Source organism: Entelurus aequoreus, linkage group LG10 (assembly GCF_033978785.1).
Source record: "Entelurus aequoreus isolate RoL-2023_Sb linkage group LG10, RoL_Eaeq_v1.1, whole genome shotgun sequence".
Taxonomy (NCBI): Eukaryota; Metazoa; Chordata; class Actinopteri; order Syngnathiformes; family Syngnathidae; genus Entelurus; species Entelurus aequoreus.
The window spans coordinates 68,698,855-68,714,288 of record NC_084740.1 but is presented as its reverse complement, the minus strand read 5'-3'; the positions used below and the strand labels follow the sequence as shown (position 1 = coordinate 68,714,288).

Below are 15,434 nucleotides of genomic sequence, written 5' to 3'. Positions count from 1 at the left end.
TAATCAGAGGGCTATTTAGTCTTTGCCCGGGCAGCACTCTGCCTGGCTTCCTAATTTGCTTTCACGCAACAGCTAACGACCACCTTGTTTCCTGCTAGCTCTCATGCTATATTATTTTGCTTACTAGCTCCCACGCTAGTCGTTTTTGTTTGTTTCTGTCTGATTTATTTGTGGAAATAAATCATTTTCCTACCTGCAAGCTGTGTCCGAGCCGTCTGCATCCTTGGGAGAACACATCCGCATCACCATGCGACCAGGTCGTTACAACCGCAGCACATACATATATATGCACAACATATATGACATGATCTCCCTTTTTCAACTTTTGGTTTTCTTTCCTTGTAAACAAAACAAAATCACACTGTATATGTGTTGTCTGTCTAATTATAAATAATGCAGACGAGGCGTGTTGGCTGAGTTCTTGACGTTTACTTTCACGGGTGACGACATGCAACAACACTTTCCGGGGCTACCGCGCATGCTCGTCACTCCCGTTGCATGATGGGTAGTGTAGTTATATTCCCTAGCTCATAACATCTTTCCCCCTATAAAGAAATAATGTTAACTCAATAAAGTGTATTTCTTTTTTTAGCTTGAACTTTTCATTTTTTAGCATTGTAACCACATTTGCAAACAACTTTTCTCTTCATAGAATTTTCTTTCAATAAAGAAATAAAGTGCAAAAATGTCAAAGCATCATAACAAACAGTTATGTCAAATAGCAGCAGAAGTGCACTTTTTGGAGAGCTGTATTATTTTCAGTTTTGTGCCCAAGGGACTGATTTTATTTAACACTAGTATTATTTATACACCTATAGTCATCACAGAGACAGGTTGTTTTTGTGTTACCTTATATATTTGTTTTTCTGAAAAGTCCCACTTAATATACTTTGGGTAACAACAGTCAATATTTATTTATTTTATTTTTTTAGGGGGGCAACAGTCAATATTTATTTATTTTTTAGATTAAATTGTTTTCTTATATAATAAAAGTGAGCTTTTGTTAAACCAAATATTGTGTGTTTTTTTCCATATACAACAACCTATCTGGACTCGATAAGAGAATCGATAAGGAATCGGTTCGATAAGAGGATTCGATAATAGACTCGAACTCGATAATTTCTTATCAAACATCATCCCTAGTAAAAAGATACAAAAAAGAAATAAGAAATAAGAAATAAAGACAGAAGAAGGAAAGAAAGAAAGAAGAAAGAATGAATTAAAAAAGACAAAAAAATTTAAAGAAAAAAATAAGGAAAGAAAGAAAACAAAGAAAGAGAAGAAATAATGAATAAAGAAGAAGAAAAATAAAGAAGAAAAATTAAAGAAAGAATGAATAAAAGAAAAAGAAAGAGAAATAAAAAGAAAAGAGAGAAAGAAGAAATAAAGAAGAAAGAAAGACAGAAACAAAACAATAAGGAAAGGAAGAAAGATTAAAAAAATAAAGAAGAAAGAATAAATAAAGACAGAAGAAGGAAAGAAAGAAAGAAGAAAGAATGAATTAAAAAAGACAAAAAAATTGAAAGAAAAAAATAAGGAAAGAAAGAAAGAAAACAAAGAAAGAGAAGAAATAATAAATAAAGACAAAGAAAAATAAAGAAGAAAAATGAAAGAAAGAATGAATAAAGTAGAGGAAAGAATAAATAAAGAAAAAAGAAAGTACCGGTAGGTGAAATGAAAGAAAGAAAAAAGTAGGAAAAAACTAATAATTATTAAAGAAGAAGTAAGAATGAATAAATGAAAAAGAAAGATAAAAAGAGGGAAGGAAAGAAATAAAAAGAAAGGAAAGAATGACGGAAATAAATAGGGTTAGGGTACTCATTTGAGATGATGTCAGTGAGTGCACGAGTGTTAATGGGCAAGAAGAAATCACCTTGATTGTTGAATGGCTGAACTGGCAAAGTGAGAGCAGGCGAGTGAGAAGAAGACGGCGAGGAGGTATCCATCTGGTAGTCATGGTTACGCAGGAGGACGCCTTTCTTCACACACATGTGCAGGTAATCCACTCCCACCACTGGTGTGTGGAACTTCTGGACGCTTCGCAGCCTGCTGGCGCTCAGGTGGGACACGTCGCTGACCACGACGAAGGAGCACTGTGAGACATGTTGCACGTGTTAGGATGTTTCCTTCACGCTTGCACACTATCGTGTTCTGCATGGCACACACACCCGTTACACACATCTTACACACCTGTTACAAATCTGTCACACACCTGGTACACACACCTGTCACACACCTGATACACACCTGGTACACACCTGTCACACCCGGTACACACCCTGTACACACCTGTTACACACCTGTCACACAGCTGGTACACACCTGTCAAACACACCTGTCACAGACCTGTTACACACATGTCATACACCTGTCACACAGCTGGTACACACCTGTCACACACCTGTCAAACACACCTGTCACACACCTGGTACACAGCTGATACACAGCTGGTACACACCTGTCACACACACACACCTGTCACACACCTGTCAGACACCTGTCACACACCTGTTACACACCTGTCACACACTTGGTACACATCTGTTACACACCTGGTACACACCAGTCACACACCTGTGACACACTTGATACACACCTGATACACACCTGGTACACACCTGGTACACACCTGTTGCAAACGTGTTCCACCCAGTACACACCCTGTACACGCCTGTTACACACATGTCATACACCTGTCACACAGCTGGTACACACCTGTCAAACACACCTGTCACACACCTGTCATACACCTGTCACACAGCTGGTACACACCTGTCACACACCTGTTACACACCTGGTACACAGCTGATACGCAGCTGGTACACACCTGTCACACACACCTGTCAAACACACCTGTCACACACCTGTCAGACACCTGTCACACACATGTTACACACCTGTCACACATTTGGTACACACCAGTCACACACCTGGTACACACCTGTTACAAACCTGTCAAACACACCTGTCACACACCTGGTACACAGCTGATACACAGCTGGTACACACCTGTCACACACACACCTGTCACACACCTGTCAGACACCTGTCACACACTTGGTACACATCTGTTACACACCTGGTACACACCAGTCACACACCTGTGACACACTTGATACACACCTGGTACACACCTGTTGCAAACCTGTCCCACCCAGTACACACCCGGTACACACCCTGTACACGCCTGTTACACACATGTCATACACCTGTCACACAGCTGGTACACACCTGTCACACACACCTGTCAAACACACCTGTCACACACCTGTCATACACCTGTCACACAGCTGGTACACACCTGTCACACACATGTTACACACCTGGTACACAGCTGATACACAGCCGGTACACACCTGTCACACACACACACACCTGTCAAACACACCTGTCACACACCTGTCAGACACCTGTCACACACATGTTACACACCTGTTACACATTTGGTACACACCAGTCACACACCTGGTACACACCTGTCAAACACACCTGTCACACACCTGGTACACAGCTGATACACAGCTGGTACACACCTGTCACACACCTGTCAGACACCTGTCACACACCTGTCACACACTTGGTACACATCTGTTACACACCTGGTACACACCAGTCACACACCTGTGACACACTTGATACACACCTGGTACACACCCGGTACACACCTGGTACACACATGTCATACACCTGTCACACAGCTGGTACACACCTGTCACACACACCTGTCAAACACACCTGTCACACACCTGTCATACACCTGTCACACAGCTGGTACACACCTGGTACACAGCTGATACACAGCTGGTACACACCTGTCACACACCTGTCACACACATGTTACACACCTGTCACACATTTGGTACACACCAGTCACACACCTGGTACACACCTGTTACAAACCTGTCACACCTGGTACACACCTGGTAAACACAGTGGCGGGCCGTGCGTTTCCCACCTAGGCCTTCAGTGATGTCCGACTTCAATGATTACCGTATTTTTCGGACAATAAGTCGCAGTTTTTTTCATAGTTTGGCCGTGGGTGCGACGTATACTCCGGAGCGACTTATGTGTGAAATTATTAACACAATACCGTAAAATATCAAATAATATTATTTATCTCATTCGCGTGAGCGACGAAGCAAATGGCAGCCATCGTCACTCACACGCCAACCAATAAGAATTCGGCGGGGGCGGGTCATGGCAGAAGTGCATTGTGGGTCACGGTATGCTAACTGCTATATGCTATACCAGGGGTCGGCAACCTTTACCACTCAAAGAGCCATTTTGACAAGTTTCACAAATTAAAAAAAACAATGGGAGCCACATTACTTTTTCGAAAATTTGAAATGAAATAACACTGCTTTTTTTGCTTTGTGCTATTTTTTAACCAGGGGTCTCAAACACACGCCCCGGCCCGCACCTTATTATGACAACTTAATGTTAACGCGGCCCGCGAGGTTTATATGAATGACGATTGACAGCGTCATACTTGCCAACGTTCCCAATTTTTCCGGGAGACTCCTGAAGGTGCAAGGCTTGATAGCACTGCTTTTAGCACCCTCTACAGTCTGCAAATATAGCGCACCTGCTTGGTCACACATGTTGAATGCAGCTTCTGTTAGCACACGTCTGTGACAGCAAGGCATACTTGCTCAACAACCACACAGTTTACACTGACGGTGGCCGTAGAAAAAAACTTTAACACTGTTACGTTACAAATATGCACAAATATGTACCACACTAAAAAATAATGACAAACACATTTCTGGAGAACATCCGCACTGTAACACAACATAAACACAACAAAACAAATACCCAGAATGCCAAGCAGCCCTGACTCTTCCGCTACCACCAAACCCCGCCCACCTCAACCGACGCACGGAGGGGTGGGGGGGTGGGGGGGTTGATGTGTGGGGGGGTTTGGAGTCAGGGCTGCATGGCATTCTGGGTATTTGTTGTGTTGTGTTTATGTTGTGTTACGGTGCGCAGGTTCTCCAGAAATGTGTTTGTCATTCTTTTTTGGTGTGGGTTCACAGTGTGGCGCATATTTGTAACGTAACAGTTTTATACCGCAACCGTCAGTGTAAACTGTGTGGCTGTTGACCAAGTATGCCTTGCTGTCTTCTATGTGTACGAGTCCAAGCTCAATACAACATGGGACCTGCCTGGCATGCTGTTTGTACAACCTATAGAGGACAATAAATGCAGAGCTATCAGGGTATGCCCTTAATTCAGTTGTTAAGGTAAAAATCAGAAAATATTTTCATCGAGGGATTTCTAGGAGAGGCAAGGAGATCGTAAGTAAGCTGCTGGGAAAACGGGAGGGTCGGCAAGTATGCAGCTGAGCCGCATTAGAGTGGTCAAAGAGCCGCATGCGGCTCCGGAGCCGCGGGTTGCCGACCCCTGTGCTATACGCTACTGCCGGAGCTATTAAAATGGATCACATCAACATTGGCGGTAACTTATAAAAACTGAGAAGGGCTGAACTAAAATGGCACCGAAAAGGAAATCATATACTGCAGATTACAAGCTGGACGTAGTGAAATATGCAGCAGAAAACGGCGATCGAGCAGCAGAAAGAATGGACGCTAGCGGGGCATACCAGGAGCGACACCGGGGTGGAAGATTTCATGTTATTTAGCGATTGGGAGTGACAGATTGTTTGGTAAACGTATAGCATGTTCTATATGTTATAGTTATTTGAATGACTCTTACCATAATATGTTACGTTAACATACCAGGCACGTTCTCAGTTGGTTATTTATGCCTCATATAACGTACACTTATTCAGCCTGTTGTTCACTATTCATTATTTATTTTAAATTGCCTTTCAAATATCTATTCTTGGTGTTGGATTTTATCAAATAAATTTCCCCCAAAAATGCGACTTATACTCCAGTGCGACGTGTATACGTTTTTTTCTGCTTTATTGTGCATTTTCGGCCGGTGCGACGTATACTCTGGAGCGACGTATAGTCCGAAAAATACGGTACCTCTCAAAATAACATCATTGATGTCACCACATGACCATTGCTGGAGAAATACTATACAGAAGCACATTTACGCACTACTGGGCATTGTACAAAATGGATTTAAAAATCATTAAACCCGCATCAGCAATTAATACATATCTTATGTGGTACTGTCAAAACTTAAGTTGCAAAAAACATATTAAACGTGAAAAAATAAAGAAATAAAATATCTGAACTCACATTTCATCGGCAGCTGAGCTAGCTTCCGGGGTTGGCCGACATGGTCTCACAAGATGTAGTTTCTCTTTAAATATCCTTCTTGAAAATGGCCTTGCAAATATATGTGTTGTCTTGTCTAATCATAAAAGATGAAGACGAGGCGTGTTGGCTGACTTCTTAAAAGTTTACTCCACAGCGTGCTCATAAAAAACATCCCTCTACATGTCTACATTCCACAACCTAAACGGGGCTACTGCGCATGCTCTTCGCTACTGTGGCATGCTGGGTAATGAAGTTCTTATGTTACCTAGCTCATAACATCACTATATATCTGCCTTAGGCCATCTAGAAGGCCTTACTGACAACAACTGGTGATCTGATTGGCTATCGCAACAGTCTGTTTGTGCCCGTTCACTTACAGTGCATTGTTGTTTCTGAAGGCTCTAGGCCAGGGGTCGGCAACTCCGGCTCTTTGACCACTCTGATGCGGCTCGGCCGCATACTTGCCGACCCTCCCGGTTTTCCCGGGAGACTTCCGGATTTCAGTGCCTATCCCAGAAATCTCCCGGGGCAAATATTCTCCAATCTTCACCCAAACAACAATAATAAGGGCGTGCCGTGGTGGCACAGCATTTAACGCCCAACTACAACCTGTACGAACAGCATGCCAGCCCAATCACATGTTGTGTGCAGATTCTGCTTTCACACGTAAGTGACAGCAAGGCATACTTGCTCAACAGCCACACAGGTTACACTGATGGTGGCCGTATAAAACAACTTTAACACTGTTACAAATATGCGCCACACTGTGAATCCACACCAAACAAGAATGACAAACACATTTCGGGAGAACATCTGCACCGTAACACAACATAAACACAACAGAACAAATACCCAGAATCCCATGCAGCCCTAACTCTTCCTGGCTACATTATACACCCCCGCTACTACCAAACCCCGCCCCCCCACACCCCCAAAAAAAAAAAGGGTTTTAAAGGGTTTTGTGGCTCCCATTGTTTTCTTTAATTTGTGAAACTGGTCAAAATGTCTCTTTGAGTGGTAAGGGTTGCCGACCCCTGCTCTAGGCAGATTTGGTACAGCATGGCAACATAAGATAGCTGAATCCTGATTGGATAAAAACTCTATAACCTTAAAACAACGGCGCTGGAAGGAGCATAATATGACATGAAGAGAATATGAATACTTTTAGATATTTAGGGAAAGTAAATTAAAAATTACTTTTATCTTTGATTATGATCATGATTTCTGGTTATGTTAGGCCAGCAGAGAAGGCCTTGCTGGCCCTGACAGCACACCACTGGGTAAACACCTGTCACACACCTGGTATATTTGTTCTCAAGGGGAAATAATTCAAGTGCTTTTGGAGGTGCGCCGTTTCTTTGTTCAATCAAACCACACCTGGCAAATAACTAAGACATGTAACAGGCTGTACTACTTTTTTAACCAAGACATGGACAGACTGTACTACTGTTTTTAACCAAGACATGGACAGACTTTACTACTGTTTTTAACCAAGACATGGACAGACTGTACTACTGTTTTTAACCAAGACATGGAACAGACTTTACTGCTGTTTTAACCAAGACATGGAACAGACTTTACTGCTGTTTTAACCAAGACATGGACAGACTGTAGTACTGTTTTAACCAAGACATGGAACAGACTGTACTACTGTTTTTAACCAAGACATGGAACAGACTTTACTGCTGTTTTAACCAAGACATGGACAGACTGTAGTACTGTTTTAACCAAGACATGGAACAGACTTTACTACTCTTTTTAACCAAGACATGGAACAGACTTTACTACTCTTTTTAACCAAGACATGGTACAGACTATACTACTGTTTTAACCAAGACATGGAAAAGACTTTACTACTGTTTTAAGCAAGACATGGAACATACTTTACTACTGTTTTAACCAAGACATAGAACTGACTTTACTACTGTTTTAACCAAGACATGGACAGACTGTAGTACTGTTTTAACCAAGACAGGGAACAGACTTTACTACTGTTTTAACCAAGACATGGACAAACTGTAGTACTGTTTTAACCGAGACATGGAACAGACTTTACTACTCTTTTTAACCAAGACATGTAACAGACTTTACTACTCTTTTTAACCAAGACATGGTACAAACTATACTACTGTTTTAACCAAGACATGGAAAAGACTTTACTGCTGTTTTAAGCGAGACATGGAACATACTTTACTACTGTTTTAAACAAGACATGGAACAGACTTTACCACTGTTTTTTTAACCAAGACATGGAACAGACTTTACTACTGTTTATAACCAAGACATGGAACATACTTTACTACTGTTTTTAACCAAGACATGGAACAGACTTTACTACTGTTTATAATCAAGACATGGAACAGACTTTACTACTGTTTTTAACCAAGACATGGAATAGACTTTACTACTGTTTTTAACCAAAACATGGAACAGACTTTACTACTGTTTTAACCAAGACATGGAGCAAACTTTACTACTGTTTATAACCAAGACATGGAACAGACTTTACTACTGTTTTAACCAAGACATGGAACAGACTTTACTACTGTTTTGAACCAAGACATGGAACAGACTTTACTACTGTTTTTAACCAAGACATGGAACAGACTTTACTACTGTTTTTAACAAAGACATGGAACAGACTTTACTACTGTTTTTAACCAAGACATGGAATAGACATACTAGTGTTTTTAACCAAGACATGGAACAGACTTTACCACTGTTTTTAACAAAGACATGGAATAGACTTTACTATTGTTTTTAATCAAGACATGGAATAGACTTTACTACTGTTTTTAACCAAAACATGGAACCAAATTTACTAGTTTAAACCAAGACATGGAACAGACTTTACTACTGTTTTAACCAAGAAAGGGAACATACTTTACTACTGTTTTTTAACCAAGACATGGAACTTACTTTACTACTGTTTTTAACCTAGACATGGAACAGGCACTCATATTGACTTTCTCTTCTCACTCCATGCAAAGAATCAACTGCGAGACAACAAACTGATAGCACTGATTGACTGTTAGCGTGTCCCGCCCACTGACCAGTGATCACTTCTTTGCTCATTCAGTTACTAGAGAGCAAGTGTCTTTGTTTATGCAACCAACCTTGCTTTGCAACTTCTGCTTTCTTCCAACGAAGAAGAAAAACAAACAAACAATGTTTTATCGAACGCATATATATATTTTTTTTTAATCAAACTCGTCTAAATGCAGGGAGTCGCACAGCTAGCACCCAGCAACCATTGCTGGCAGCTCCCAATTCAATACGTCCCATTTTAGTGCAAAAAAATAAGAATATGCGTATTCTTCTGTTGGAGATGCATGTTGGTGGCCGCGAAGAGGCAGTATATGGCTCGCCAGGCTTTCTTTCTGGCTAAAGGAGGTGGTGGCTTGCAGCCAGGCAGCTTGTGCAGACTTCCACAGCTCCGGTTTAATTTGCCACCGCTGGCTGGCAGACAGTAATGCAGGGAAATAAATGCACGCCATGCACCCAACAACAATTTCTGGCATTTTGCTAATCTGTAAGATTGTGCCCAGAAGCTAAATCAATGAATTTTAGGTGAAAAATATCTAAAAGTAGCTAAGATGCTAACAAAAAAAGGTTAGCACTCTAACGTTAGTGTGCCAACATAGGAACAGTTAGCATATTTCCAAGATGGTGCCGAGTAACAAAATCCCAAATTTTTAGGATTATATGTACAACATTAGCCAAAACAAACCATTAGCATGCTAACATTAGCATGTTGAAAAGGGAACAGTTAGTGTACTTCCAAAATGGCGCTAAGTAATGAAATAAATGAAAAGTGACCCAAAATGTTAGAACAAAACGTTAGCATGCTAACATTAATGCAGGGAAATAAATGCAAATGTAAACCGAACAACAATTGCTGGCATTTTGCAAATCTGTAAGATTGTGCCCAGTAGCGATATCAATGAATTTTAGATGAAAAATGTCCAAAAGTAGCTCAAATGCTAACAAAAGATGTTAGCATTCTAAGGTTTGCGTGCCAACATAGGACCAGTTAGCATACTTCCAAGATGATGCCGAGTAACAAAATCCATAATTTTTAGGATTACATGTACAAGACGAGCTAAAACAAACCATTAGCATACTAACATTAACATGTTAAAAAGGGAACACTTAGTGTACTTCCAAAATGGCGCCAAGTAATGAAATAAATGAAAAGTGAGCCAAAATGTTAGAACAAAACATTAGCATGCTAACATTAATGCAGGGAAATAAATGCAAATGTAAAAAACAAGGTCAACACACATCGTCACACATACAGCAATCTGCTCGATGAACATTGTGGATATTATGAAAAAAGTCCAAACATCATACTTTTTTTTTATAAATTACACTCATTTAAACCCGTTAGAATGCATGATGGGTAAATGTAAAACACTCCCTCCATACTTATCCATGTTTGGCACATTTTAGCTGCTTGGTATCAGCTTTCACATACTCTTAATATCCAATTATATAAATTGCATATCCATCATATTATGTACATGTATTTGGCCCCAGGCCTAATTTTTTTTTGCCCAATGAGGCCCCCGGGTCAAAAAGTTTGGACACCCCTGATCTTTTGTCTAAAAACAAGTTCTTATGTCTCACAGGAAAATTACTATTCAGGGGACTGTGACTTGTATTATGTTTGTTTTGATATTTTGACTAGAAATTTGAAATATTTACTTGGTGAGACTGAGAGCTTTTCAAGTGTTTACATTGAGCTACACGGCAACTACCTCTAGGACCCCCATTATCTACGGAAGGACCTTTAGATGCCTACGAAGGGGCCTGATTTAAAAAACACTATATTCAGCTCCTTGAATTTAATTTGTCAAATTTTTATCAAAAAAGCAAATGGAACCATTTACTCAACCTGAGTGTGAGGTATTCGGGGAAAAAAAAGTATATTAATTTTCAGTGGGGAAAAAAGTGGCAGAAAGATAGGAGGTTTTTGTTCTGGCAATTTGGATGCAGGCCCACGTTTTCTGGAGTTGAACATTTTTACTTTTGATTGGATATGAATTGGTTGGGAAATGTTGGTGGAGAAGGCAGACCAAAAACGGGGTGGAATAATAACAAAAAATAAAACTAAATAAATTAAAAAGGGGGTGAACAAGGGGATGGGTCAAATGCAGAGGACACATTTCACCACACCGAGTGTGTGTGTGACAATCATTAAAAAAGAATTTAAAAAAATAAAGAATAAAAAGTGGTGCAAAATGTTGCTTCTCAGCATCACACAATAAAAAAAACATGAACGATATTTGTGGTTTAATAAAGTAATGGTACCGTGGTGTCCTGGGTAAGCGACCCAAACAGGAAGTGCCTACTAAAACAAAAGGCAAGGTTTGTGGCGCACATTATGGCTGTGGTCAATCAATTGACATAAATCAAGAGCAACTTCAAATATGAAAATGCACAAATAGACAAAATGGAAAATTTTACAAAATAAATCAAAGACTCAGTACAGTATCAGAGGAAAATAAATAAAGCAATAAAAAAATAATTTTAAAAAGTGTTAAAAAATAGTTTAATAAAGAAATGTGTAAAAAAAATTAAAAATAAAATACAATAAAAATGTTTTACATTTTTGTATTAATTTATTTTTCAAATGTTTTCAAATTATTTTTGTTATTGCTTTATTTATTTTCCTATGATACTGTACGGAGTCTTTGATTTATTTTGTACAATTTCCATTTTGTCTATTTGTGCACTTTCATTTTGAAGGTTATGTCAATTGATTGACCACAGCTGTGACTATTGTGCATCAATTCATGTTGAAAATTGCACACCGACGAAGACATTTTTGATTGCGCAGTTTGTATTGAAATTATTAGAAGGACACGAGTGTTGCTGGCCTTGCTTTTTCTTTAAGTATACTTTTTGCCGTGCACCTCTTTATTTTTATTATGTTTTTTGGATAGTGCATGTTTTTCCTGTATTTTGCACAATATGGCTTACCTGCTTGTTGACCGCAAAGCATATTTGTCCTCCGTTTTCGGTCACCAGCGACCTCACACTCCTCTTCTCTTTGCACGGTAAGTCTTTCAGCACCAAAAGCACTGAGCACTCGTCGAACACGGCCATGCCTGAAGACAGACGAATTCCGTCAGGCAATACAGACATTGGCCGCCATACTCTGATACGCTTCCTGCTGCATTGCGGTAAACACTAGGGCAGCAAATGATTCGATTCAATTCAGAATCGATTCTCGGTTCAAAATGACTCTCGATTCAAAATCAATACTTTTTAATAACATTGGGTGCCAGTTGTGTGATTAAATATATTCCTCCATAAAATAAACAAACAGCTCTAATCCATTTTTATATAACTTAAAAAAAAACTGGTTTTGTTGAATAAAATTCTACCCAAACATTCAATAAAGTCAAATACAAAAAAGGTAACAAAAGAAGTATCCAACACTTCTATTTTCTAAAGTAAATGTGTACAGCAGATATGAGCATCTACATCAACTATATGATTTGTCTGAGTGGCTGAACAGGGCAGATTTTTTTTTAAAAATATAAATTGTATACATATATATATATATATATATATATATATATATATATATATATATATATATATATATATATAAATATAACATATATATATAATAATAAACATATATATATATGTATATATATATATATATATATATGTTTCTATGTAAATGTGTATAAACAAATTATATATGTATATATGTGCATTTATATGTGTGTGTATATATGTGTGTTTATATGTACATATGTGTATACAAATCGTATATATATATATATATATATATATATATATATATTAATGTGCATTTATATTTGTGTGTATATATATATATATATATATATGTGTGTGTTTATATGTACACTTGTGTATAAAAAATTCTAAATATATACATATATGTGCATTTATATGTACATGTGTATGAAAAAGGTATATATACATATATATACATATATGTGCATTTATATAAGTGTGTGTATATGTGTTTATATGTACATACAGTATGTGTATAAATTATATATATATACACATATGTGCATTTATATGTGTGTGTTTATATGTACATACAGTATGTGTATAAAATTATATATATATATACATATGTGCATTTATATGTGTGTGTTTATATGTACATATATGTGTGTATACATATACAAATTTATATTTATATATATATATATATATATATATATATATATATATATATATATATATATATATATATATATATATATATATATATATATATATATATATATATATATATATATAAATTGTTTTTAATTTAAATCGTTTTTGATTTTTTTGAATGGATTGAGAATCATTAGAAATAAGAATTGCAATAAATTCGATATAAATAAATAAATTGACACCCCGTGTAAAGTGATTTTCAATTATTTTTCACGCTCCTCTCAGGGGACATAATTTTTTTCACCCCTCCCCCCGAAGTTGATACTATTGCGCAATTTCCTCTCACAACCCCCCCCTTCCCCGGATACCCCACGACCTAAATTTTAATAAGTACCGCATCAAAGGAGCTGTTTGCAACTTGCTCACAGTTACATTTTTCCTAGGGGACATATTTTTTTCACTCCCCCCCTGAAGTAAATGTTTTTTTATTTTTCCGCATGTGTCAAGATATAGGTAATATGCAAATCACTCTATTGCGACACATATCCCCATATTTGACACACTTTTTAAAATGTATTTAGATACGATAGGATATACTTTTAAATAATATTACTCTCATAAATGTACAAATTTATAAACATAAGTTAATAGACAGATTGATTGATAGATAGCAACATTATATTTGGATCTTTCCCCCTTTACAACATTTAACACTTTTTTTTTCATCTGAAACATTTATATTTTTTTAATTAAACTTGAATTTACTGTGGTGCATGTTTTGTACTAAAAAACAAACTAATTGGAAAAACATTGTTACTTTCAACCGGGATTCAAGCACTACTAAGCTGAGGGAGCCAAAGGGGGAATTGTTCCATTGTTATTTATCAGTGACAGAGCAGAAAGCAGCTAGGAAAAGGTACAATATTAAGTCTTTAACACACCAACACAGATGGCATCAACAAGGAAGTAAATAAAAGGCGCAGCAGTCTGATTTAATCCACTGAAGTAACGCCAGTATTCAAAAACACTAACTTACTTAACTAATGTAAGTACTGTAAATATGCATATTTAGTACGTTTGTACATCGTGCTAAAACACAATATTAGCTAACTCAGAGAAACAGATAACCAGGAAGTGGCAGTATAACCATTTAGTTTGGGAATTCCATGACAATTTAAGTTAACACATTAAGACAAAATGCACGCCATCGTTCGTACACGACGAGTTAGTTCAAAATGTAGGAATAGTGAAGGCGTGAGGAGGAAAATTGGAAGTTTCAACAAGACCTGTCACGTCTGCGTAGGCCGTCAGGCTGGCGAGGGTCAGGAACTGTTTTCACTTCCGGTGATGTCAGAGCAAAAGCTTTGATTTCAAAATAAAGCCGAAAAAGCCACAGCCCGTTTAGTTGAGTCATCGATGTGCTTTTCTTTACTGATTTTGACGGAGGAGTTTGACAGGCAGGACGAATTCCCGAAGCACACGTTCATGTAATATTTAAACAATCTTTAAATAATTCACTACACCATGAAATAATGAAATCTATAATTAATTTAATGATTAAATAATTGATTAAATCACTAAATAATCAAATAATAATAGAAATGATTTAAATGATAAAACAATAATCAAAATCATAAAATAATAAATTAAATCATGAATCAATATATAATTAAATGACTAAATAATATATTAAATCGGTGATTCTCAAACTGTAGTACGCGGGCTCTATCTAGTGCAGTGGTTCTTAACCTTGTTGGAGGTACCGAACCCCACCAGTTTCATATGCGCATTCACCGAACCCTTCTTTAGTGAAAAATAATATGTTACAAAGTTATATGTTTTTGTTAACACTTTAGTATGGGGAACATATTCTAAGTCACAAAGACTTAATTTAGAGTTTTTTGGACACTAGGGGAACATATTCTAAGTAACAAAGACTTCATTTAGAGTTATTTGGTTAGGGTTAGGGTTAGGGCCAGGGTTAGAGGGTTAGGGTTATAATAAGGCCATGCAGAATAAGGCATTAATAAGTACTTAAAAATGACT

General features: G+C 37.8%; 1 protein-coding gene across 1 annotated transcript in view; it reads right to left on the bottom strand.

Annotated features, from left to right (window-relative positions):
- The window catches only part of parp4 (poly (ADP-ribose) polymerase family, member 4), a 131,527-nt gene extending 116,807 nt beyond the window's left edge, over window positions 1-14,720 (bottom strand). Inside the window, exons 1-3 of the mRNA XM_062061526.1 lie at window positions 14,675-14,720; window positions 12,219-12,346; window positions 1,874-2,093 (exon numbers count right to left, since the gene is read on the bottom strand). Of these exons, the coding sequence (XP_061917510.1) occupies window positions 1,874-2,093; window positions 12,219-12,344 (346 nt within the window). The 5' untranslated portion in view covers window positions 12,345-12,346; window positions 14,675-14,720. The remainder of the gene's footprint in view (window positions 1-1,873; window positions 2,094-12,218; window positions 12,347-14,674) is intronic.
- Between the last annotated feature and the right edge of the window lie 714 nt (window positions 14,721-15,434).